At 44.5% G+C, this 22,618-nt stretch overlaps 7 protein-coding genes across 7 annotated transcripts; 3 read left to right on the forward strand and 4 right to left on the reverse strand.

Moving 5' to 3' along the window:
* Positions 1 to 162: 162 nt before the first annotated feature.
* L203_104140 (uncharacterized protein) lies at positions 163 to 3,085 on the forward strand (the record flags this gene model as incomplete). The annotated part of the gene is made up of 14 exons (XM_066213528.1): positions 163 to 336; positions 383 to 521; positions 568 to 641; positions 697 to 824; positions 873 to 1,050; positions 1,107 to 1,264; positions 1,313 to 1,386; positions 1,438 to 1,703; positions 1,755 to 2,067; positions 2,121 to 2,449; positions 2,493 to 2,567; positions 2,621 to 2,710; positions 2,959 to 3,034; positions 3,081 to 3,085. The coding sequence occupies 14 exons, from the start codon at positions 163 to 165 to the stop codon at positions 3,083 to 3,085; spliced, it is 2,079 nt and encodes a 692-aa protein (XP_066069625.1).
* A 604-nt stretch (positions 3,086 to 3,689) lies between these two features.
* On the reverse strand, positions 3,690 to 6,930 carry L203_104141 (uncharacterized protein; the record flags this gene model as incomplete). Its single annotated transcript, XM_066213529.1, has 11 exons — positions 3,690 to 3,740; positions 3,792 to 3,845; positions 3,904 to 4,515; positions 4,570 to 4,924; positions 4,998 to 5,177; positions 5,256 to 5,413; positions 5,476 to 5,749; positions 5,802 to 6,010; positions 6,058 to 6,661; positions 6,716 to 6,824; positions 6,873 to 6,930. The coding sequence occupies 11 exons, from the start codon at positions 6,928 to 6,930 to the stop codon at positions 3,690 to 3,692; spliced, it is 2,664 nt and encodes an 887-aa protein (XP_066069626.1).
* A 563-nt stretch (positions 6,931 to 7,493) lies between these two features.
* Positions 7,494 to 8,939, reverse strand: L203_104142 (uncharacterized protein; the record flags this gene model as incomplete). The annotated part of the gene is made up of 7 exons (XM_066213530.1): positions 7,494 to 7,771; positions 7,838 to 8,069; positions 8,116 to 8,192; positions 8,240 to 8,358; positions 8,403 to 8,572; positions 8,617 to 8,826; positions 8,874 to 8,939. The coding sequence occupies 7 exons, from the start codon at positions 8,937 to 8,939 to the stop codon at positions 7,494 to 7,496; spliced, it is 1,152 nt and encodes a 383-aa protein (XP_066069627.1).
* An 835-nt stretch (positions 8,940 to 9,774) lies between these two features.
* Positions 9,775 to 10,575, reverse strand: L203_104143 (uncharacterized protein; the record flags this gene model as incomplete). The annotated part of the gene is made up of 1 exon (XM_066213531.1): positions 9,775 to 10,575. The coding sequence occupies one exon, from the start codon at positions 10,573 to 10,575 to the stop codon at positions 9,775 to 9,777; it is 801 nt and encodes a 266-aa protein (XP_066069628.1).
* Positions 10,576 to 16,119: 5,544 nt separating this feature from the next.
* L203_104144 (uncharacterized protein) lies at positions 16,120 to 17,263 on the forward strand (the record flags this gene model as incomplete). Its single annotated transcript, XM_066213532.1, has 5 exons — positions 16,120 to 16,213; positions 16,275 to 16,460; positions 16,525 to 16,928; positions 16,988 to 17,200; positions 17,252 to 17,263. 5 exons carry the CDS (start codon positions 16,120 to 16,122, stop codon positions 17,261 to 17,263), a joined length of 909 nt encoding a protein of 302 aa, XP_066069629.1.
* A 2,675-nt stretch (positions 17,264 to 19,938) lies between these two features.
* L203_104145 (uncharacterized protein) lies at positions 19,939 to 21,162 on the reverse strand (the record flags this gene model as incomplete). Its single annotated transcript, XM_066213533.1, has 5 exons — positions 19,939 to 20,443; positions 20,520 to 20,669; positions 20,729 to 20,875; positions 20,974 to 21,073; positions 21,141 to 21,162. 5 exons carry the CDS (start codon positions 21,160 to 21,162, stop codon positions 19,939 to 19,941), a joined length of 924 nt encoding a protein of 307 aa, XP_066069630.1.
* A 450-nt stretch (positions 21,163 to 21,612) lies between these two features.
* On the forward strand, positions 21,613 to 22,586 carry L203_104146 (uncharacterized protein; the record flags this gene model as incomplete). Its single annotated transcript, XM_066213534.1, has 4 exons — positions 21,613 to 21,813; positions 21,871 to 22,100; positions 22,161 to 22,276; positions 22,321 to 22,586. 4 exons carry the CDS (start codon positions 21,613 to 21,615, stop codon positions 22,584 to 22,586), a joined length of 813 nt encoding a protein of 270 aa, XP_066069631.1.
* Between the last annotated feature and the right edge of the window lie 32 nt (positions 22,587 to 22,618).

The raw sequence follows: 22,618 nt of genomic DNA on the forward strand, positions 1-22,618 counted from the left end.
TTATCTCAAAACTGAATTGTTAGTTATATAGAAGTAACAGCTGAAAACCAAGTTTATCTTTTGAGATTTGAACTAGGTGAATTGCGGAATATTGGGGGGCTTTTCTTTTGAGAGCTTATGACACATTCATATTATTCTAAATTTTACTTTAATACTTATCAAATGCAAAAAGCATCAAGTTTGCCGCCATATTTGACCTCTGGAGCATCTTCAAGAGCTCATCATGCTTTCTTGGTCCAGCTGAATGAGGCTGCTTCCCTTCAAGAAGAAGACAAAATCATTGCGGACCACATTGGAAAGGTCAAAGTCTTGCTGGGCTCAAAAGATCAGGACATGGTGAGGCCAACGTATTGCAATGACTCAAGCCTAACAGGCAGCAAAGAGAAAGATTGCAGAAAACCTCATCATTCTCCTGCATTGTGGAATTCTTCGACATGATACCAACGATGATTTGAATTTTGCCCTTGTGCCAGCTTTGCAACTTGCAGCAGGAGGTAGAAACTTGAGTGAAAAACGGATCGGTAAAACAGTAGTAGCTGAGGTTTGGATATCGTTAATGATCAACAGGCTACTTGTATTTGGTGGAAAGGCTGCCTCAAGACCATGAACTACAACTAATGCTCATCAACACCATCCGCAAAGTATTTATCATTGTCAATTCTCATTGTTTTAGATATAAACTGACTGGTATATCAGGATCTAGCATCGCATATACCTGCTCATGTGCTTTTGGCGCTGCACACAATTGTCAAATTGCCATCTCGGGATCTTGGACCGGCTGTAGAACCCATTTTGGTATCCAAAGCCTTCAGGAGACATGGATGGTATGTACAATGTTCTTCTAAAGATGTACGCTACCAATTCGTCATTAGTTCAGCCATTAGGCAAAGAGCTTATGAGTGCCTCAATTCTCTGTATTTCCCTGATGGCATGAAAGCGCAATTCACGCCCTTTCCTTTATCGATGAGAAAGCTTGTCGACGCCGTGGTTTATGATTCTGATTTGTCTGTTTTGAGAGTCATATTTGTGTTGCTTCGCAGAATAATTGAGGTAAGCACCATATTTTGTCCTTAAGCAGCACGTCCGTGATTAATAGTTGTCTCTAGACCGATCCCCACAAAATTCAGGATGAAAATGAACGAACCTATCTGATCGAAAACCTGATGGATACCATCACCGATGAAAACATTGTTTCTTGTCAATTCATAGTGGAAGCGTTGAAACTGTTCAAATGCTTGCTACTTAATGGGACTGTAAAGTCAAGGTATGCTTTGTTGGATTTTGAGTTTTGTTTCTAAAACCTGAGTATTAGGACAACGGATAAGCTTTACGAATGGATTCAAGAACAGATCAACAAATTATCTTCATTTGAAGGCTGTAAAGGAGGTGAGTTTGGCTTTTTGTTCGTTTACACACGTCACTGAACGATTGTACTAGCATTTCTGTTAGAAATTTGTGCTCTATCATCCGTTTTACCATCAATTATACCTTGCTGCCTTGAGCAAATTTCCGATATTATCCATCCTCCTTCGTTCACGTCTTCACATACGGTGCATCAATTACCATCGGCGAACGAGCATGTATTGGCGCTTAGGTGTTTGCTGCTCTTACCTGTCAAAACCTGGGACGGGAAATTAGACGAGGCCGGGATGGGTGTTATTATGGAGGGGGTGAATAGTGCAGATGGTACAATCAGAAGACTGGTTAGTATAACAATACCATATCGAGTGATGACAAAATTGATGTTTGAACAGACTATCCGTTTATTGAACACACTGTCTCAAGATATTACCAGGATGATACTTGATGGATATCTTGATTCTTTAAAGACGTCAAGCAACCTTTCGCTGCCCATATCAATACCTCAGAATTTGCCGGATGATGACAAACTTCAGTTAGCACGACGTGAAACAGCTTACAGAGCTTTGGAAGTGTTGGAGGTAACACAAGCAGATGGAACCGTGTTTGCAACAGAGTTAGTACAGATTATGGGAATATTGGAGAATGAAGAAAAGGACAATGTATGGGACCATGGTTTCAAAAAGACTATGGAACATATTTATCACGGTAAGTAGCTCGTGTTTAACTTGCCTTTTAGGAACATCGCTAAAGTGCTCAAGAAACGTCGCAATTCAGAGATGAATTCATAACATCCATTCTTGAATCACTTAACGTTTTTGCTCTGGATAGAAAACCAGGCCAGATGGCTCTAATGATTGCCTGCACAGTTATATGCGAGTTTCCTCCGTCTAATGAAATCGAAAAAGGTCTAGCCGTAACTCTTCTGGTAGACTCATTGCTATCATACTCAGGCTCAATTCAGGAATTGATTTTAGCAACTCTTGTATCCCTACTTGCTGAAACGGAAGAAGATGTATTTAAGGATAGGGTAAAGCAAGCTGTCAAAAGAACCGAAGAGAGTGCCTCAATTCCAAAGTATCTTAAGAAGGTGAGTTTATTGTATTTCTCCCACTCTTCTGATATCAATGAAGCGATGTACGGACATGCTGTTGCTCCTTGACGAAAAACTACTACCAAAGACCATTGAAAATGCCAAATCTAGATCTGTATGTGTATTCCCTGTCTGTTTGTAGGCTTTTATGTTTACAATTCAACCCAGTTGTCAGACGTCTTGGCTTCGTTGATATATACCGCTTCATGGCATCGCAAACAAACATCTTCCTTACCTCTTTCAAGCAATCTTCTTTCTGTCTCAAACCAAACCCCAACGGAAAGCAAGAGTCTTCGATACGAAGCCTATAACTTGCCTAACTTGCAATAAGCGAAAAAGACCCGGCCCAGATTTAGTATGCTTATTGCTGAAGGCTCAAATTCTAAGTTAAAAGTCAAATTCTGTCATCAGAGAGGAAGGCGTAATCTATCGCGCCAGAGCCGTCACTGCATTGCAGATCTTCTGTATCATCATTTCCTTGGCAGTTATACTGATTCAGCGGGTAGTATAGGAGGATGTTGGCTTGTATCGAGAATATTCAACACAAACAAAGATCTATCAAGTATTTCAGTTTCACCGTAGGTAAGTGGAAATTTTTTTATATGTCAGGCTAACAAAACACTTGTAGCCTAGTAAGCAATATATATGCATCAGCGTTAGCTGTTGATATCCCTTATTGTAAGCAGGCCTCCGCCTATGCCTTGTGGTTCTTCCTTCAATCTATGCAGCTATGAACATGGAATAACTACTTAATGTAATGAGAAGATTCTACAAGACAGGCGATAACATGTCTGGTGACAAAACTGTCAACATAAAGAGTATGGAACAATGAAGCTTTGGTCATTTGTGAAGAATTGTGCAGAACAATACAGCTGGGATTTTGAAAATGCATGGTGCACACTGTTTGTATTAGTACATACACTTGTAGAGATTGATGAAGTACGTTTTAACTTCAAGAAATATTCGGTCGGTTTAATGTGTCCAACATGACTGCAATTTGTAGATTGATTCTATAGGTGGTATACAAGTTGATATTTTTGCACCGCTTCATCAGTTTGGCCGTAATATCGTCGATAGCCTTATGACTATTCTCATAATTGAAGACCAAGTCTGGGCGAGAGTTCTCAGTTGTGAAGTCAAAGCTAATTCCTCTTTGTGTTGGGTGCGTTGACCGTAGAAGGTACGCATAATACAACATGTGCCGACGGAAACAAGTTTTGTTCTGGAAAGATGATCTTTAGCTACCATTTTCAGGCAGACCAAAATCCCATGACCACCAGTTTTCATTCTGTATAAGGCCTAATCAGCTCATACTTGGCAGCATAAGAGGAAATCCAACAGTAATATTGTTCCCACCATCAGTCATCATCATTGGATCCCAAAATTGATGCAGCTATCGTATAGGTTGACGTTAGGTTTTGTTAACTGAAAATTTCGTTACGGCCACGCACCATTTCATCAGTGGAGCTATCCAAGCCTAAGTTCTCAGAACCTGTACCAAACATATCATTGACTTTATTTTCTAGAGTTCCTACTTCTGCTTCGGCACCAGTTGGTATAAAGTGCTGTTGTAAAAGGTCGGTGGCTCGTACCATACCTGCCAGGCCTGATATTGGACTCTGTTTTGGATGAAATGAGTAAGTTGAAGCAATATTGATGGCTGTTGAATCGCTAGATGCAGCTCGCTCAATCAGCCGAGTCTTCCATCCTAATAGCTCTCTATCGTCTTCGTCTTGCCCTTGACAGTCAACAGCCAAAGTTTCTGATGTTCCAGATGAAACAGCCTGTGTCATTTTTGTGGCTGCCCTTTGTTGCAATCGGAGTAACCAATCATGATTTTGTACCATACTAAGTGAACTGTTCTGCTTGATGAGTGTAGAGTACACCTGGACTGCTTGTGAAATTCGGGAAAGGGCAAAGGGGGAGAGAGAAAACTGTGGAGTTTTGAGGATAAGAGTTCCAAGGCAAACTGCTGCAGTAAAGAGATGATACCAGAAGAACCATTGCCTGGATATTATCGTTGGATGGAGTTTGTACAGATCAGAGACCACCTGAATTATGACCTATAACCTTGGTTCAGAATTACCTCTAGGATTCAGGTATATCAATGGACGTACATCACACCTTTCTACCACAGCCAAATAACTGTGACCGTAAACACTCCGTACAGGGTCTGCCGGCTCATCATGCATGGCCATGACAAAATATGGCCGTTGTAGAAACAACACGTTTTCAGATATATTGAGAGCTAAAGTGAATTGCTGTAATGTTCTGTGCAGGTTATGTCTAGACACTTCCGGACAATTTTGCTGAGCAATTTCGGGGTCGGGATAGACGGATGGCAGAGCGAGCAGAGCAGAACGACAGCGTAAAGCATAAGGAATGTTAGATTCAAAAGCGCAAAGCTCGGAATAAAGAGATTGGACGGTAGAATAGGATTGAAGCTGAACTGTCATTCCTACATCAAGGATCCTGCTCAAAAGTTAGCACCTGTTTCACACATCCATTGTGTCTCAACGTTATGATTGGGATTGATGCAACATACTTTGAAGATATCTGACATAACTCATATTTCAGTGTAGGCCAACCTTTTCCGCCCATTTCAACCTCCGTAGAGTTCGGACTAGGAAATGCGGTATCTATATACCTTGGCACTAGAGAGTTTGGTCGAGAAAAACAGTTTGCTTGAAAGACTTGAATAGTGTGGCATTCCCAAAAGACTTGACTATCAACTTGTCAGCATGGCATCTTAAAATCCTCAGATTATGACAGTGTGAAGAAAGATTCACTATGTCCGACTCACCGTCGTTCTTGTATGACATCTTCAGGTAAGTTCCATCTTGCTCCATCCCTATGTAAGCCCATTGCCACAATGAGACTCATAGCCAAACCCCACAAAGGCCAGGCTGCATCTCCATTTCGCCCCGATTCTGTTTCCAAAAGATAATGTGCCATTGTGACCTATTGTAAATGAGTTTTCACAACGGACACTCATTAATAATACAAGGAGAGAAAATACTTACCAGAGTTTGTGCTCCTGCGACGCTTCCATATCCCATGAAATTGGCTCGAGTCAAACACGCTTTGGCTAGCCCTATATACTCTTCGGCAGACGGGTCATGAGGAGGCAACTCAATATTGTGGACGGTTCCCATGGCTAAGATCATATAAACCAGAGCGAGCTGTTGAAGTTGGACTGATCGCTCTGGCCAAGAAGAACCATTTGGCGAAGGATGGGGAGATGAATAGACACGATTGAAGATGGGCTCAAAAGTTCGCTTTGGTGCAGGGTCGTGGCTATGCAAAATACTGAGTCTATCTGTATAGAAAATGTCAAGTATAAACGTACTTCCAAGCAAAATACCGATAATAGCTATCCACCAAAACTTCTGCATCTGGTTTTGGCGGAAGTCTTCCAAACAACACTTCCAATTCAATAGGCCTGGTCTCATGAAACGGGAAAGAATAAAAAGCGTCATTGGTCTTACTCATCGGTAGAGGGATAGAAGCTGTATTAATTGGTGAGTGAGAAGGAGTTTCCAGTCCTGCCACTTCTTGCTAATAAAGATCAGCTTCAATAATGATTAAAATAACAATAAATGCACGTTTTTCAGCCACTCTGTGCCTGCAGTTGGACCCAGGTAGCGAGATCTTCCAGATTTACCGAGTACAAGAGTACCATGAGATTGCTCGATGGGAGTGTCTGACGGCATATGACCGAATGAGGATATAGGAGGCAATTGCATTCCTCCCTCTCTATTGCTACCTTCGTTTTGATTTATAGATAGGCCTTGTCCAGACACTAACGGAGGCTGATGAGATAGAACCGAAGACATCATAGAGACTTGTACCGATGACGTGGATGGCGAATCATATGAAAATCTGGACGCTCGTCGATCATGGTCGGATATTCTATGAGAGGGTGATCGACTGCGTCTATTGGAGGCAGAATAGTGTGGTGAAGTGGATGAATCCCTGAGAGACCGATGACTGCCTGCGTATAAAAGTTCCCTTCGACTTTGCAATGAGTTTGAAGGGAGTGAATTTGGACAAGCATATAGCGCAGCGCTACTTGTAGAGTCTTGATTGATGAAATGTCGAAGTTGAATGCAATGGTCGTCATCAATCTCATAGCCTTGATCTGAAACAAAGTTTTCCAGCTTTGAAAGTCGCTTTTGTAATGTATCTATCGTCTTTGCATCCATTACACTGCAAGAAACGTGTTTTAGTCAAGACTCAAGGCCACCATACACAATGACTTACGAGCGACGAGTCGCTTTGGTCCCATCAGGACACAGTTCATGACAGTTTCTTCTGATACAATTTGAACAGGGAACATCTCTATCACATTTGAGCTTCAATCTCCTGCACTCTGATTGTGATTGTCAGCAACATATACCCACATAAATAACGGGCGTACCAGCACAAGATAATTTTTGTTTTGTCCTCTTACCCTCCGGCGACGTTTGGCCAGGCATATGTAAGCTTGCTTTTGCTCCTCCTAGAGCCGCCATAAAAAAAAACTCAAAAGATGGTTAAACCTGAAATTTCAATTATTGATGACAATGATAAAGGTGGGAATAGTTGGTGGAGGTGAGATAGTGATTCGGTTATTTCGGGCCGACAAATGCTTAGCCATAGAAACATATTGGAATTGTTTTAAATGTTGGCTTATTCGTCCATATTCTTTCAACGATTATATGGAATTCGTTATCAAAACATAACAAGAAAATAGCATTATTCGATTCAGGCGCCGTCAACTCAGAGAAAACGTATTGAGGTGTGCGTCATGAATAATAGCAATAATTAGAATCCACGCTCTGAACCAAAAGGTCACAATAATGCAATCGGAGTTGCATTATTATTTATTGGCTATATTCTCTGTCATAATTCCAAGGTTATGACAGTGTGGCAGACTTGAAGATGTCAACGGTAATTACAGTAAGACTATGTACGCCTTGCTCATCATATAACTGCCTATTCACCAACCAAAACAACTGTATAATCTACTTGGGCCATTCAAGCCTTATTGTTGTAAGACCTATTGCCCTGCCGTTCCTCTCAGCTGAGCAATCTTGGTAGGCCCGTTCCTTCTAACGATGTCAAACCAACCCTGGACGATTTGGCTTTCATCCCAAGGCATTCTTTTACTCTCCAACTTGCCGTCTCGTATGCAGCGGGCCACTTCGTCGGCCTCATAAGACATGCCGTTGTTACCGTCGTCCAAGGGATAATGATGCGTGATCTTTTCTTTAATGGAGCTGTTGAAATGGTCAGGACGGGGGATTATGTGGAAAGTTGAGGGTTGGTAAGGAGGGTCTATTGATAAAAGAGATGAGAGCAGTTAGTTACTTTTCTAATCACTGTATATGAAAGAGAGTTTACATTCAATAATCAAATCGCCTTCTTCACATTCCAAAGCTGTAGTAGACTTTCTCAAGCCTGTATTATCTAGATTAGTCATCAACTGAGCTTGAGCCAGCCCTTCAAACTGGACTAGCCATTGCGAGCTGATGTCAACGCCAGAACGCTCATAGACCGTTTGGTAAGAAGTCAAGACCTTTGGAGATTTATCAATGTTTTGGGGATGACGGTAGAGAAGTAGCATTGCCCAGACCTACAACCTGTCAGCCAGTAGACACTGTAGGAAAAAAGCGACTTACAGAAGGATAAGGACCCATGTCGAGCAGACTGCCCCCACCAAGTACCGGGTCAATCATCCGGCTGTTGTCAGGAGCAGCTATACAACGGTTGGATTCAAAAGCACAATTCGCCAGCAAAACCCACAATCTGCGTTCCAATCCATGCTAAAGTCTGCTATAAATCTCTTGGGCTTGCCGAGTATACCCGATTCAATAACATTTTCAATTGCGTAAGCGATAGGAAGAAACCTAGTCCGTACAGCTCTAACTTTGGTCAGTCTTTGACAGTCAGACTGTAAAACGCATACTCCATTAAGAAAAGCTTCTTCTCCTTGGCGATAGCAATCAGCTCTTGCAATTCTTCAAGGTCGAGAGTGAATGGCTTCTCACAAAGGACATGCTTGCCTGCAAGTAGAGCATCCTTCGCGTTTCTGTGATGGAGTGTATGAGGAGTACAGACGTAGACAGCGTCAACATTCTATTTGTCTATCAGCTACCATCAACGCACAGGTCATGACATACAGGATCATTGTAGACGCCATGGTAGTCGCCGTAAGCTCTTGTATTTTTGAGCAACCCTTGCTTGATGCCATAAGCCCATGAGTGTCCTTCTGAGGAGCTCTTCAATTTATCGATGAATATCTGGGCAGATTCCAAAGAGCGCGATCCAACAGCTGCAACTGTGTGGGCCACATCTTTTACGTTGCGAGTGGCTGGGTCCACGAGCAGGTCCTGACCAAATGGTTAGCAGCATCCAACTGTTGGAATAGCTCCCTTACATGGACAAACTGTGTGGATATGCTGCCTGTAGAGATGATACCCCATCTGAGAGTGAATGGCACCATTTGAGTGTGGGAATGCAAAGATGAAAAGAATGAGGGCTATATATAATATTGCATACCACTGGTAACTTTTTCGGTCCACTTTGGAATGAAGGTTAAATCTGCTTCCGCCACATACGTAATCTTATCGTTATCAGTTATCCGTTGATTACCATGCCCAATCAACTTTTTTCTTTATCCATAAAGATGGTGATGTTGCTTGTTAGATTTTAGGATTTGAGTCGTTTAGTATCGCTCAAAAGTAGTTTACTGAGCTTATACTATGGGATTTTCTCCCAGACACAGGCGCATTCTCACTCGCTGCCATTACCAGTGCCCACGTCCCGCATACAAGAGCAACATCAGCTCAAGATGGATGTGTTTTTGAAAGCGCTTTGATGGTTTAGTATGGAGGAGCTGATATCGATGAACCAAAAGGCGTTGTGGGTTTAAGAGATTGCAGGCAGTAAGAGCTCTAGTGTCGATATAAACTAGCTGAAAAGTCCAGCCTACCTATATACGTTGGAGTATCAAGTTGAATGGCTAGATATTGCCGATGTTGGGCTATTCATAGTATAGATTGCATGTATATGAAAGAGATGAAAAATAATACATGAAAGCTACCAAGAGCGAAATTTTTTTCCTAATCATGTGACACCAGCCAGCCACAACCATGCTACCTGGTTTCCACTTGCACAAATCCTGTATATAGTTGAGCCGTTCTTGCTTATTCCAACGGGGTGAGAAGTGTGTAGCTGGAATGGAAGAAGACAGTCATTCGCGTTCATTCTCGGCGATCTATGGACAGTCTTTTCTTATAACCTGGATTCTGCGGCGGCCATTCAACTGCACCACCAACTCAACCAGCACCATCCCTAGCCCTCCCTCCATCGCCCTGACGCCCTGCCTGGCTAGTTGTATACCGCGGGTCCTCTGGGAGGCCGTTGTCTGCGTCTTGGAGGAGCTGAGGAAACCACGCCAGCATCCTGTCTCTGAAGATCTCGTATCCGGCGCCCATTCGCAAGACGCGCATATTCTCTACATCAAAATTGATGCCGCCACAACCGTAGATGTGCCACCTCTGCAGGCCGTAGTTAACCACCAAGTCAACGCTGGCAATAACAGCGGGCTCGACGTCGTCGATACGGAATCGCTGTCCTTGGCCTGTGTGGTTTGCTGAAGTGCCAAACACGAGCATGCCCTCGGGGTCAGCATCGCAAAGCCTGCCAAGCTCCTGCAGGAAGGGCCCCTCTGGAACGGCAATGCTAATTGTGTCTCCTTTTGTGATCTGGGAGAGTGTCGCTTTATCTAGGGCTGCTAGACGTGGATGGAGGTTCTTTGAATCGAACTTGGCAATAATCCCAATTATCATCGGCATGTCTTGTGTCAAAACACGTGTCATCTCAAACTTGGACTCTGGCAATAAATGTATCTCTCGATGTTGTCGATACGTTCCAATGATGCCGATATTGTGGCCCTGTTGGCGGCCCTTGGCGGCAAATAGTCGTTGTACGCCGGCCTGAGTGCTGGTCATAAGTGCGTAGCCCACGTCGGTCGGCGCGATAATGACTCCACCAGCCTTGAGTGTCTTGAACGCTTGTAGGGCATCATGTGACACGTCTGGCACCCTGCCCGGCTCTGGAATGAATTGAGGACTCATCGTGTTGGCAATGTTGGTGTTTGGTTATTGCTATGTATCATTACATGTATGTGAAAGTTTCTTTAGGATTAAACAAGTTATGAAATTAGGCGTGCCAGTCATCCACATGCTGTAAGTGCGTCAGCACTGTACACTGCCACTGGTAAAAGCCGAAGATAAGTCCGTCAACGGAGAACACAATGATAAGGAAATAGATATATAGAGATCAACTGTAGAATACTTTTACTCAGATACTTCATTTTCTATGCAAGACCAGTGCTAGATTTGCTGTATTGGAATTTCATCTATAATATTATTGTAATGCCATCCAAGTGCTTAAGGATAAACCAGTGGCCCTCATTAAACATATACATTTCGTCAGTGGTGACGTATAAACAGGACGTTGAGTGAGCCAGTTACGACTCTGTACTCGCTGTACAGCTTCATATTTTGTTTAACGCAGAGTCACATCATTGGTAAAGTCCACCTTTTGGTCCTTTTCCGTTGCCTTCTTCTGTTCAGTTTTAATATTTTATTCAACTATTGTTCAATAGATAGATATATAGGAAGCCTTTATAGATTGTAAGATCCTCTTTGAGGATCTATTACCGTATGTGATACCACTAGGCCTTATCACTTACTCAACGTTCAACACTCTAAATACTATTCAAACCAATTTCAACTTCAACTCTCACATAGGTTTCCACCTCTACCTTACAGCCGCGTCTGTAAGCCAATCGCTACCGTCCTCCTGCTCCAAATCCAAGGCCTCCGGCGTAGGGTCGTAATATAATTGAAGAATAAATTAACTAAAAATACTTGTTTGTCGGAAAAGGGCTATTGTAGGAGACAGCCGGGAGGGAATAGGTCAACAAGACGCAGGTGAGCTGGCAGAGTGTCTCTGACTTGTACTATCGGTAAATGATAGATGAATTGTAAGGTTTGAATCGACAGGAACTACCTGGAAGAGAGAAGAGTAAAGAGGAGCATAGTAGGAGAGAATGGCTCTGCTTGAGAGCTATCGGTGGAGTAAGATATGTTTTAATATAATTGTAAGATTTCACCTATGATACATGACTGTAGAATAGGTTATAGTAAGGATCAGCAGTTATATATCATACTTGCAGCTATGCAAGGATCAACTAAATACACAAACAGGATAAACGCCAGTAATGTTGGCGGATTAAAAAGATTCCGTTGGTTGCCCTTTATGTCAACAGAAATCCTGTTAATTTGTATTCATAACACTATCTTTATACTCCTCCCCTTTTTATTTAATCCCAATTACTGTGATGATCATGTCCAATCCTACCCAGCAACCATCTCAAGATGGAAAGGCAACTCCTGGCGTCCCAGACGTTTGCCAAAACATACTGGACGGCCTGGCCCAACTCGAAAAATCGATTGCAGCCATTCATATTCAGTCTGCGGCCCCTCCAGCTCCTTCTATCCTTACTGTACCATCCAAGGCCCCTGTCCTCTCTCTTCTGGAGCCAGATATGCCTAGTCCCCCGCCATTCAGTGGCCGGAGAGAGGAAGCAATGTCGTTCTTGCTTAGGTGTGATATGGTTTTGAAAGTCCAACCAAGGACGTACTCAAATGACAAAGCAAAGATCGCTTTTGTAACAAACCTACTAAAGGGCTATGCCCTTCGATGGGTTATGTTCTATCTGATTCGACCCGAACAACAACAACCTCCTTGGGTCCACGATTGGTCCCTGTTCAGGAAGGAATTCAAGAAAGCATTTGGAATCAAGGAGGGCAGCGAGTTGGCGCGAGACCAGCTAAGCAACCTTCGACAGACAAGTTCTGCTAGAGTTTATGCTGCCATATTCCAAGGATGGATGTCCCATATCAGCATGGACGATGAGACCCAGCGATACAATTACTTCCTGGGCCTCAAGGAAGACGTTCAGGACCGAATCCTGAGCCCTAGCAAATTTGTGTCCATCCAAGCACTGATTAAGGAGTCAGTAGAGTTGGATGACCTGTTGTATAATCTAAGGAAGGAGCGTACCCAAGCTAAGAAAAAGATCAACAATTCATTTGGCCACCCCCGACAGACTTTTACTCCACAGGAGCCTGCTCCTAGGCATACACCAATTCCTGCTCAACCCTCGTATACGCCGATGAAAACCAACGCTGTTCGCCGACGTCGTGGGCGTCTTACGTTGGAAGAAAAGGAGTACAGGCGAAGAAACGATCTTTGTGCTTATTGTGGGAGGGGAGGGCCATGTTAAGGGTTGGTAGTTTCATATGTATATATATTTGCATGTAATAAAGTAAGAATAAATGAATGCGAAAAGCTAACAAGTAAACGAGTGTACAATACTGTCTCGTTACGTGACATTTATCCGTCTCAACCATTTCATTTACAGTGGGCGCCAAAATGTTTCAATGTTTTCTTATTTTGGATTGGATCACCAATAACTTCCGAACGATTGCAGCGGTAGCTATCGAATCACGATGCAAGGTACGACTACTCCTTAGCTCTACAACGCATCTTCAATGACGTCATAGACTGTCTCTATCGCTGAGCTATGCGGCTTTGAAAACAGAGGCAACATTGAAACATTTTGGCACTTTTTTTTTGAAAATACAAAACTCGTTATAGCTCCATCAACACGGCCCTGAATGACGTCACCTCTTCAATACGTCATTCCGCATGTAGCGTCATCCCGCATCCGTAGCGCGATGGTATAAAAAGGGAGACGTTTGTGCTCAGCTGCCTGAACAATAATCATGCGCGCTGTTTCTACTACCCAAGTCAACAAAGCGATCTCATTGCTACATACCCGCCGTTCGTACCGGCAAATAGCCTTAGAACTAGGCTTAAGCGCCAGCACTATCAGCCGCATCCGTTTTAAACACTTTTCGTCGGATACTCCAAGAGCTAGAGGCCGCCAATCGAAATTGTCCCAATCTGAAATTGATTCGGTAGCCTCTTTAATCCAACGTAACAAGGCAAAAGATGCTGTAGAACTAACAAAGATGGCCAACACCATAACCGGCAACAACGCATCTGTAAATACAATAAGACGGTGCCTGAAAAACGCTGGGTTTAAAAACGTAACGAAGAAAAAAAAGCCACTCCTCAAATCACAACACAGGCGTGCAAGAATGGAGTTTGCAGAACAGCACAAAGACTGGACTGTGGATGACTGGAAACGGGTCATATGGTCAGACGAGACCAAGATCAATCGCCTAGGCCTAGATGGGAACAATCGGGTGTGGATTAGTAGTGGATCGAGCTTAGATGAGAAATCGGTGATTGGAACAATGAAGTTTGGTGGTGGAAGTGTCATGATTTGGGGATGTATGACGTGGTACGGTGTGGGCTATGCAGCCAAGATTGAAGGAAAGATGGATGCGGACCTCTATTGCGCAATATTGGAAGACGAACTACAACAAACCATCGAATACTATGCCCTCAACCGCTCCAAGATCATTTTTCAACAAGACAACGATCCCAAACATACGAGCAGAAAAGCTAGCGAGTGGCTTCAAAATTGCAACATGAGTACTTTGCGGTGGCCCGCTCAGTCTCCCGACCTCAACCCCATCGAGCACTTATGGCATTACCTCAAAAAAGAGCTCAAAAGGGAGAAAAATGAGCCCAAAGGCATGTTAGAACTTTGGGAGAGGATTGAAAAGGTTTGGGATGAGATACCGGTCTCAGTCTGCCAGAGCCTTATAGAGAGTATGCCACGGAGGATACAGGCGGTTCTTCGTGCCAAGGGAGGCTATATAAAGTATTAAAAACATGAATTTATGTTCTCAAAAAAAAAGTGCCAAAATGTTTCAATGTTGCCTCTGTTTTCAAAGCCGCATAGCTCAGCGATAGAGACAGTCTATGACGTCATTGAAGATGCGTTGTAGAGCTAAGGAGTAGTCGTACCTTGCATCGTGATTCGATAGCTACCGCTGCAATCGTTCGGAAGTTATTGGTGATCCAATCCAAAATAAGAAAACATTGAAACATTTTGGCGCCCACTGTATGTTCCACTTCCATATTTCATATTAAGACGGTTAAATGCCACGTGACTGAATAGAATTGTCTACGCGTTTACTTGTTAGCTTTTCGTATTCATTTACTCTTATACTAGTATATATATATAATGTATATATAACAATTAACCTTACACCGACAGGTTATGAGCCTCGCCACTTAGCAGCAAACAAAAGACAAAGCAACACTATCAATAAAACAAGCTACACCTAGTCAATTACTGGAGGAAAACCCTGTACAATCCCTTCACGGAACAACAGGCCCTGCCCTTTTATACAAGGGTGGTATAAGAATCTGGGAATCCCAGTGACAAGCCTCTACGCTCAAGGAGCAAAAGGCAAGCTGTCTTACTCTGTGTTGAGTCCTGACGAAAGTCACTCGTTTTTAAATAATAAGAATTGGACTCTCATTTAACACAGATAGTTTTCTACCTGGGCAAATACTGCAAGGCCGATAATACCTACACCTTATCAGAAAGCACCTTAATTGGACACGGCTATGTCATTGTTTTGAAGGGAGCATAGAACTATAGCGAGTGGGAAATATCTATTGAGGGCGTCTTAGTAATAAAAGATCTGGAAATTTAACCTCCTCAGGATGCAAAATCTGGCGAACCCTTGGACTTGAGCAAGACTGCTATCTTCGAAGAAAACAAAAAGATCTTGGCCATCATCCTTAGGTCGCTCTCGTCAAGAATTATGACTAATCTTTCTGCTGCCGCTCAATCATACTCGAATCCAGATCCTCAAACTCATCTAGAACGAATTTGGGGGTGAGGGGGTGCTTTGTTTATACAAGTTTCTAATTCAAATATCATGTACAGGATACTTGAAAGCACTTGGTGCCACGCTGAGCTTGTTGCCTCTATCTTCTAGGTATACCAGGTGTAAACATGGAATAGCTATGGCAAAGGATGTTCTGATACAGCAAATCTAGCAATGGTCTTGCATTGAAATGATGTATCTCAAGTAAAAGTATTCTACAATTGACCAATATATATACCCATTTCCTTATTCTTCAAGCGTCCTTCGTTGAGGGACTTATCTTCGGTCTTTACCAGTGGCAGTGTAGAGTGCTGAGGTACTTACATCTAGCCCCATTACAAACTTTGTTACTCTCTCTTTGACATTATCATATGCTATCTATATAAATGGGGTCAAATCCTTGACCGTTAAACCTAATCACGTGACCCAAGAATGATTGGATCGTTGATTCTGACACTTCAAACGGAACCAAAAACAGCGGATAAAGAAATAGAAGTTGGATACAACTTCTTACAAACCTGTCCTATAGAAGAAAGGATGAATACGGTATAGAATAAACGGAGACGTCCGATGTCCGTGCTTCATCGCCCTACGCAGCTAATAATAACCAGCAAGCGCGCCACTGCGGCGAACTACGGTGAATTCGTTTCTCGTCCCATTGTTTCCTCGTCCCACTGTTTTCTCGTTCCGCTCGATCTTCGCTCTCACCATCACCACATTCGTTTTTGCTCTTTGCCTATAAAGTACTCTCTCCAATGACTATCCCAACTATCACTTCCTGCTTTATCCATAATGTACTTTTCCCAAGCCACCATCGCTTTTGTTGTTGCTGCCGGCCTCGTCGCTGCAGCTCCAGTTGTCAAGAAGCGTGATGCTATCAATGACGGTCAGTACTCCTGGTCACAATCAACCGTGGATGTAGTGATGTACTAACGTGCAAACTGCAGGCATCATTCTCAACTATGCTCTGACCCTGGAGCACCTCGAGGACAAGTTCTACCGTGATGGTCTTGCGAAGTTTTCCGAGAAGGACTTTGCAGATGCTGGCTTCGATGCCACGTTCTACGCCAACCTCAAGGAAGTTTCCAAGGACGAGACGGCACACGCCAGCTTCCTCACGACTGCTCTGAACGGTATGCTGCATCCTTTACTTGCGTGTATCGAATGATGTATACGTTGCTAATGCGTCTCAATTAGCCGCTGGTGTCACTCCCGTTGCCGAATGCACGTACGACTTTGGCGTGACCGATGTGAACAGCTTTATTGCTACTGCGTCTGTCCTCGAGGGCGTTGGTGTTTCTGCCTACCTAGGTGCTGCCGCCGAAATCATGAACAAGGATTACCTCACTGCGGCCGGCTCTATCCTTACCGTCGAGGCTCGCCACTCGTCGTACTTTAGAGCTTCCAAGAACCAGTCTCCTTTCCCTCAATCTTTCGACACCCCGTTGAGCATCAACGAAGTGTACTCCCTCGCTTCGCAGTTCATCAAGTCTTGCCCGGAGAGCAACCCCGCTCTGCCTCTTAAGGCTTTCCCCGCTGTAACTGTGGATCCCAAGTCTGGAACCCCCAAGACTGGCAGCACTGTCACTCTGTTGACCTCCGTAAGTAGCCAGGGTCGACGTCTACCCACACCTACATGCAGTGGCTAATACTATCATAGGGCTACACCTCGAAGGATGGCAACAGTAACGCCCCAGTGTACGCTGCCTTCATCTCTGTCACCGGCCCCACCTTTGTCGAGGCTACTGCTGTTGATGGAGGCTTTTCCGTCATGATCCCTGAGGGCTTTGCCGGTCAGACCTACGCCGTGTTGACGAGCTGCAACGATACCGTCTCTGATGACACCATTGGCGCTGGTCCTGCCTTGATCGAGGTATGCGGCTCTCAGCCAAGTTCTTGCAGTACGCGTGCTAACAGTGGCCAGATTTCGAGTTAAATGCTGTATCAAACTACGTAATCAATTTCTGCTTCAGTCTATGGTGTGTTGCTTTCGACTTTGTCTGAGTTCTTGCCATTGTGCTCTTGCTTGCACTTTCTTTCGTACTTGCTTTCGCCGTAATGTATGATTCAATTGCCCATACGGTCTAATTCCTTTTCCATTTTTACTTTTCTCTCTTATCTGTGATTTAGTATTTTGTCAGCTCTACATATCTTCTTAATAATCTTGTGTACATTCTCAAAACTTAGCAAAAATATGCATCCCCCTGATTAGGCATCCAAGTCACCTGCATGCCTATCTATCATTCCCTGCTCGTACACGCCATCTCATAAATTCTTGATTGTGCCTCCAGTTTCTGATAAACCTGTTGCAGATCCGACCCCAGTTGGATCTATAGCTTGGCTGCCCTCGACACCGACAGTTGACGTGCCAATGTTGCACTCGCGGCAATCTCCAAGTCAAATGCAATCTTCCTCCAATTTCCGATGGGGCACTGAAAGACTGACCTCCTAGAGTTTATGCTGTCTTTGTAGGCCAACTGGAGGTCCTTCTGGAGTGTTTCATGCTGGCCAAAGGCTGCATGCACGTTCTTAGTTCCCAGTGTTTCATCCAGTGTCTGCATTGTCGGGAGAAGGAATTGTGATAGAATTGTATAGAGGATATGTGCAAGAGAAAACTGAGTAGAATGGTTTTGAGGAATGAGTGATGGATTGATGCAGCGCACATTGTGGATAGGCACACAGGCAATTAGCACGCCTAATTACATAGTTCGTAGTTCAGTGCTCCAGCAAAATTCTCATTACCGTTTTATATACTCTCATCTACATGCTATATATAAACAGGATCAAATCATTGACTCGTTCTCAAAAAACCCTTTGACTGGCAAACATTCACCCTTTTCTAATCCCCTTTTCAGTTTCTCTTTCTTTCTCATTGTCTACATCGATTCCAAGCTCAGCCTTCAATCATCCTACTGCTTCCATGGCGACGAGCCAAAATGAGAGATTGTCTCTGCTAGAAAAAACTGTCTCGGCGCCTGCTTGTGGATCTCCAATACTCAGCAGTTAGCCGAGTCCATCTCCTTACGCTGTCAGTTGTTTCTTCGGGATTTGACGCCATGTGATGCCCACTGAAACGGAATGTATGTTAACAGAAAAGTCAGATTATCACTTCAGCTCAAAATTCATGTGGCACTTTTTCGTGACCTCTCCTCTTCTAATCACGTGTTCGTGTTACCAGTGCCAATTTGTTGACGATACTTGCGGCGCTGCTGCTATTGGCTTCTAGTGCCATGGCTCAATTCTTCAGCGCAGTTGGGCGCATCGCTTCGACCAATCACAGCACCTTCTGCCTCAAGCACAGTAGAACGTTTTCTTTCCAGCCTGATGGCTTAATCATTGCCCACGTAGACGGTAAGTCACCGGGGATGCTACTCGTGATGATTATGGCTCTAACACTGGCTTTCTCAGGTGCATTTAGCTGAAGCTATTTGGCCTTCCAAGATGTCAATGACATTCCCTTCTACTCCAGCAACGGCAAAAAAACTATCAACGGGCAAGGCTGGGCACATAGGACCCACGCGGGTTATGAAGGTGAAAGTCGAATGGTTCGCTTCGCCGAGTGCAGCAATTTCGGCTTGTACGGCATTCATTGTCATGAAAATACCAATAATTGAAATTACGCCCTCCCACCAAAAGGTCACAATAATGCAATCAGAATTACATTATTATTTATTGGCTATATTCCATGTCATAATTCAGGGTTATGACACCTATTATATTGGAAACAGATGCCTCGGACTATGCAATTGCTGGCGTCTTATCACATCCGGACGATCAAAACCGATTACATCCAGTCGCCTTCTACTCACGAAAACTAATTCCCGCAGAGCTCAACTACGAGATCTACGATAAGGAAATGTTAGCAATCGTAGAAGCGTTCAAGCACTGGAGAGCTTACTTGGAAGGAACTAAGGAAATAACGGTCTACACAGACCACAAAAACTTGAGTACTTCACAACTTCCAAAGTGCCGAATTGTCGTCAGGCTCGCTGGGCAGAGATGCTGGCCAATTTCAATTTCAAGATTATTTCTCGCTCCGGCGCTCAAATGGGCAAAGCAGATGCCTTGACGAGACGTCAAGACCTACAAGGGGGGAGTAGAGCTGCCGATGCACCTCCTAGAACGCTCCTGAGGATGAGAGGTGCATTGTTTATATAAGTTTCTCATTTGTATATTATGTACGGGGTATGTCAAGAAAAACACCACTAATGCAATGAATATGGACATCGGACTAATGTCCGCTTTTACTATATTTCTTACTTAGTCACTTCCGCCGCGTTACTAGATTCTGGTCTTCATTTGTACATCCGTCGTTCTCTGTTTCCTTCTTATATATACTAGGTCTTCATCTATAATCCTCTCTCCAGTGATGTAGCATACGTCTAATCATACCTCACCTTTAGTCCTTATTCTTATCTTTTCCTCTTCCAAGATTGCAAAGTCAGAGACACTCATCCATCCATCTATCTTCTAGTCTCTGTCAACTGCAAGTCAACCATTCAGCTCAGTCAATCTACCCATTCGTGACACTCCCCGTTTTCTCTCAATTTCTTCCATCTCCCACCGTTTTATCGACTCTGGACATTGTATCAAAAAGAGGACCATTCTAGACTATGCAAGCTGTCTCGACGCTGGCTCAATTCCGTCTGTTTCCCAGAAAGGCTCTTCCTTTTGTTTAGACCTCTGAAACCAGCCAAAGGGGTCGGCGAACGTCTTCCAAGTCGAGCGGTTATTTGCCCAACCCGGACCGTTGCGCTCAGTAACGCCGTCTCGTGCCAGATAAACGCGATGTCGATGTGGAAGGTAACGGCCCGGGTGGAAGATGTTCCATATTGCGCAAGCGACAAACCTGGGTGATGCTTCGAAGACCATGAAAAGCCACTCATATCGGAGCAGCGGACTCAAGTGCACGACCGCGGCGGTAGCCTTGGCAATGTGGTATACTTCGAATATCTCGACAGTTCGAAATACGAAATACGCAGCGCACAAAGATAAAGAAGGTGCTCGTATAAAGAATGAAGACTGGGACGCGGACGTTGCGGGTATGGATGCCGGCGCGTCTGCAGCGACGGTAAAAGACGGATACAATGGACACGAAGAGGGTGATGACGGCCAGCTGGATAATGAGCGATGCCTTGAGAAGGCCACTGCCGATGTTGAAGAACTTGGGCAGAAGGCTGCGATTTGCGAACCATGCAACACCGATACCGTTGAGCATTTCGACTATCAGCTGGAGCGCGCCAAAGGTCGTCAACGTCCGCCCAGGATGGAGTGGGGCGTAGTAGGGCACATAGTACAGGATGCGACCCAGGATGTGGAAGTTGCCCAGTTCGACGAGAGGCCTTCGAGTGACATAAGTTAGGGCAATGTTGGCATCAAGCGTTCCGGCAGCAACACTCACGGAGCCATATACACGAGGATGGTGCTGCCCATGTAGACATCGAGGTTGCTATAATCCCACGAGCCCTTTGCTCGCATGGCAAACCCGGCCGCAAAGATAAAACTGGTGAGAACGAGAAGCCATGTCATGCGGAACACTTTGTAGTGGCTAGCAAACTTGTCGTTAGCAGGTGACACGGGCAGAAATGGGTGCAAACGTAAAGAGAAGACAAGTGTATCGAATCCACAAGGCGGCACGATACTCACATGCATTGCCAAAAATGGATTATTCCTGAGATACTGAATGCGATTGTGAAGAAGATGGCGGCGCCGTGATTGGGAGCGTAGACGAAGAAGCTGCCAGGAACTGAACAAGGGAGTGAGTCCAATCATGGTCTATTGATGGAAGAGAGCGATCGCATCGCATCGCCTACCCATTTCCCCTTCTACTGCCATGCTTGTCAGGAAAGGCGAGCTCGAGAGAAGGCTGGAGAGAGGAGAATAGGAGAGTGTTTCTGATAATACTATTGATAGAAGGATAAAGAGGTATGAATGATAATAGAGGATGAAGTGTATGATTGAATAGAGTGATTAAGCTGGAGACTTATGATACATCTCTAAGGAGAAAGACTATGGAAGGGTTCTACGTTATATATCAACCGTACAGCGAACAAAGTACACAACAGGATAATTCAGCTTTGTAGACACATAAAGGGAAACTGAACAAGTGAACATTAGTTGCGCACCTCAGATAAGTAAACTGCAACTTATCATTCACGACAAGTTGATAAGCTTGCCGTCAAGATGCAAAAAATTGTTCCTTTCTTGTCGTATCGCTCTACAGTCACAGTCGCGATCGGACGTTTCCACGGCCGACATAACCTTGGACCTTGGAGTGTTGCGACTATGTCGTCCGGCGTCAAGCATGGAAGGTCCATCCGGCCCTCGAGTGGCGTTGCAAAAGCTCAAGACGACTTTGGGAATGAGCACTTGGTGGCGCGCACGCTGCCGACGACGACACAGGATGCTTCGATCCATGATCTCTTTGCTTGGTCAAGGCAGGCGTTTCCAGAGAGATGGAGACAGGAGTGTTGGTATCTCACGACGGTTTGTCTTCCGATATGTCCAATGACTTGTGCTGATTCGATCATCCTCATCCTCTAGGCCGCTGCGCTGATCGCGAGTGGACAACAATCACACATTGGCGCACTGTACCAACACGTCGTGCAGGCCGAGCATCTCAACACGCCGGAGTCACGGAAGCACTTGGTCAGAAGACTGAGAGAGACTATGATCAAGTGTATAATCCTCAATGGCATTCCGAAAGTCATGCTGGCGTTTCATTCACTAGCGGCTGTGGAGCAAGAGCAGGACCAGGATCACTCGTTCACAAGGTACGAGAGGCCCTACAGACTGCTCTCGCGTGTCTAGCGATACCAGAGGGATTCATACAGAGCGGGATGGACACCTGACAAGGGCAACCACGCGAGGGCGGTTCGACATCTCAACGCCATATACCGTGGGGCTCAAGACACAAATCACGCGGCGTGCGGTGCGCATGCGGACGTTGGTAAGAATACGGATAGTGGTTCTGAGTGTCGCCAACACGATCAGAATGGATCTCAACTGACATTTCGTATGGACTGTTCCTCTCTGATCACTCGGTGTTGGACATCACTGAATCGCAACTGGTCATCCTACCAGCCATCATGTGCCAGGATTTAAAGGGACCGACTGACTGGCATCTGAGAGGATGCTTGAGACTCGGCCTGACGCGCGAAGAGGTTGATGCGGTGCAGAGAGTCGTCGAGAGAATAGTAACACACGGCGGCGGCAAGTTATCTCAAATCGGCTCGGTCTGGGACATACAGGACGAATAGGAGGACACGACGAAAAAGCCCTAGTGGCTTGC

The sequence above is a fragment of the Cryptococcus depauperatus genome, chromosome 4, assembly GCF_001720195.1.
Source record: "Cryptococcus depauperatus CBS 7841 chromosome 4, complete sequence".
NCBI classification, from domain to species: Eukaryota; Fungi; Basidiomycota; class Tremellomycetes; order Tremellales; family Cryptococcaceae; genus Cryptococcus; species Cryptococcus depauperatus.